At 37.3% G+C, this 2648-nt stretch overlaps 1 protein-coding gene across 1 annotated transcript; it reads right to left on the bottom strand.

Annotated features, from left to right (window-relative positions):
• Nucleotides 1-718: 718 nt before the first annotated feature.
• Nucleotides 719-1756, bottom strand: PEX11B (peroxin 11B). Its single transcript, XM_088856376.1, has one exon. The coding sequence runs from the start codon at nt 1630-1632 to the stop codon at nt 937-939; it is 696 nt and encodes a 231-aa protein (XP_088712502.1). The 5' UTR covers nt 1633-1756; the 3' UTR covers nt 719-936.
• Between the last annotated feature and the right edge of the window lie 892 nt (nt 1757-2648).

Raw genomic sequence — 2648 nt, forward strand, 5'->3', positions numbered from 1 at the left:
GTTTGAATTGTCACTTTCCATGCCATAGCGAGCAAACGTGAGAAAACATTTTCTCATCTTTGGTAATTACAATGAACTGCCTTTAAACAATGTAGAAAATGCACGCTTTCGGAAAAAATATTTTCTAAAAAAATATTTTTATGAAAACAGATGTACCTATAACCCACATTACTTTATGACAACATTACCTATCAAAATTCGAGACCCCTAACTCATTACATGGTTCTTGCTCCCCAGACATCTACAATCGTGAGGTACAATCATGCACAAAGATACACTACAAAGGATGAGGTTTCTCACAAGAAAGACGCGTCCCGATACTAGAAATTTGCATTATGACTTGAAAATCGATTTTCGTCCATGCTTATGGAACTTAGAGCTCCAAAAATAACACAAACCTAGCATATTTATGAAGACTAAAAGAAAAAAAAAGAAAAAAAGTGCTGCGACATGGATAACTTTGGGGGCTCAAAATCAAATTTCCTTTTAATCCATGTACAACTAGGTGTAGATGATGGGTTTACAAGCTTATGGCATCAGGACGGGTTTTCCGGTGAGATTTGAGCCGCACCTATATGCAGCCATGTCTCATTCATTCATGTTATTGATCATGTTCATACCAATTTTCCCTTTTCATAGATAAGAACCAAATTATGCATTTGAACCAAACCATGTAATTGAGCTCACAATGGCTGGATTTTGAGGATTGCCCCAAAAATTCAAAATAAAAATTTTAACCAAGTCTCATTAGTTGTGGAAAAGCAAAGTAAAATAAGAGCCACCCAAATTTAGGCCATTTTAACATATGGCACTACTACCAAACTCACGTTCTCCTCCTATTTGACTTGGTATAGTTGGATACAGTTAAAGTTGAAATATTTCCTCTAAATCAATCTCTCTCTCTCTCTCTCTCTCTCTCTCTCTCTCTCATGGTTTTCAAGAGGGCCAGTTCCTGTACCAACCAGACCAGGCCGAGACCAGGCCACTTATACCCAAAGTGACTGTATGGTTGCAGAAAGGGTTGGGCTCAATATCAGCCATAGCAATCACAAAATCAGCCACATTAGCTGAAATGGCCATCAGCCTCACAATTCTATCTCCCCTGATTTTCTTCAACCTCTCCTCCTTTTCGATCTCATCACACTCAACCAATTTGATTTCTCTCTCTGCCAAAATCCCCTCTCTGATGGCTATCAAGTCCAAAATAATGAAGAAAACATAGCCAAAGGCCTCACCAAATGCAGAGACATAGCCAGAGGGTGCAATGAACCGACGACCGAGAGCCCCTGCCTTAGCGAACAGGAGCATGTGGTCGAAGAAGAAGTAAACCATCTCCCCTCCATTTGCCAAGAGCGAGAGTGACCGGAGAAAGGGCGATGTGGCTTGATTCCGGCGAAGTGCATTGAATCCAGTGAGGAAACGGCCAGTTCGAAAGGTTTTTCGGCTAAGGCTGCACGTCACCTCGAGGCCTTTTGCGCGCTGAGCTAGCCCTGGGCTCGAGGTGTGAGTGTACCAGTGAACCAGCTTAGACACATATTGCATCGTCTTTACGAGCTTGTCGATGCCATCTCTCTTCGCCAAGAACACCACCAGCTTGCCAACTGTGTCATCCTTTGGAGCCTCCACCCCCATGACTGATAGTTGAGAACTTCTAAGCTCTAACACCAATGGAATAAGGATCTAGAGAAAGAAAGTGGGCGTTTTCTCTATAGTATGAGAAATTGGGTGTTCTTGCAAAATTTGTGAAGGATATATGTAGAAGACGTGAGGGGAGCAGGGCTACCACTTCTTTGGTGTTATCCTTTTGAAATGGTCTTTATCAATTGGAATATGGATTGCCTTCTCCTCTCTCATCCTTTGCAGCCAGCTCCATGGCTGGGATTGTTCCACCATATATATATATATATATATATATATATATATATATATATAGCAATACATCTTGACGTCGATATTTGGGCACCAAAACAACCTCTTCTAGTGAAATTTTTGTGATAGGTTCCAATTTGATTGTATATATATATCGATTACATGTTTTGGAAATAATGTATTTTGTAATACATTTTTTAACCGTCAATTTTAAAGTTTTCATATATATGTTGATTTACACTTTTTGAAGCTTTAAACTTTATAAATAGAAATAAAAATATATTTTAAGACTATCACAAAGATTTTCAATATTGAAACCACATTTCTCGATACTATCTGAAGGTAGGCTCTAATTTAATTGTTTAGAGCCTAAGCTCTCTCTCTATATATAGGCAGTAATTTCATACAACGGTTGTATAATAGTATAATGGAAGCACACTTCTAAAAAACTATGTTTGTGGTATTTTTAGAGCCAAAATTTTGCACACACTCTTTTCATCTCAATAATCAATATATATATATATATATATATATATATATATATATATATATATTGTATAGAGACTATTTACATTTTGTATAAAGAGGTCACGATTTTTAACAATTGGATATGACATTAAATAAATGAAGTGTATCACAACATTCAAGATAGTTTCTTTTGGATTATGTGCCTAATCAATTACACATCATCAACCACTAGCTTTCATTTCCAAAAGCCAATATGATTGTAACCTCCTTGTATCAAAAGTAAATGGCTTTCTTGTATCAAAAGTAAATGG

The sequence above is a fragment of the Amborella trichopoda genome, chromosome 13 (genome assembly GCF_054954075.1).
Source record: "Amborella trichopoda isolate Santa Cruz 75 chromosome 13, AtrichopodaSantaCruz75HAP2 v2.0, whole genome shotgun sequence".
Lineage (NCBI taxonomy): Eukaryota > Viridiplantae > Streptophyta > Magnoliopsida > Amborellales > Amborellaceae > Amborella > Amborella trichopoda.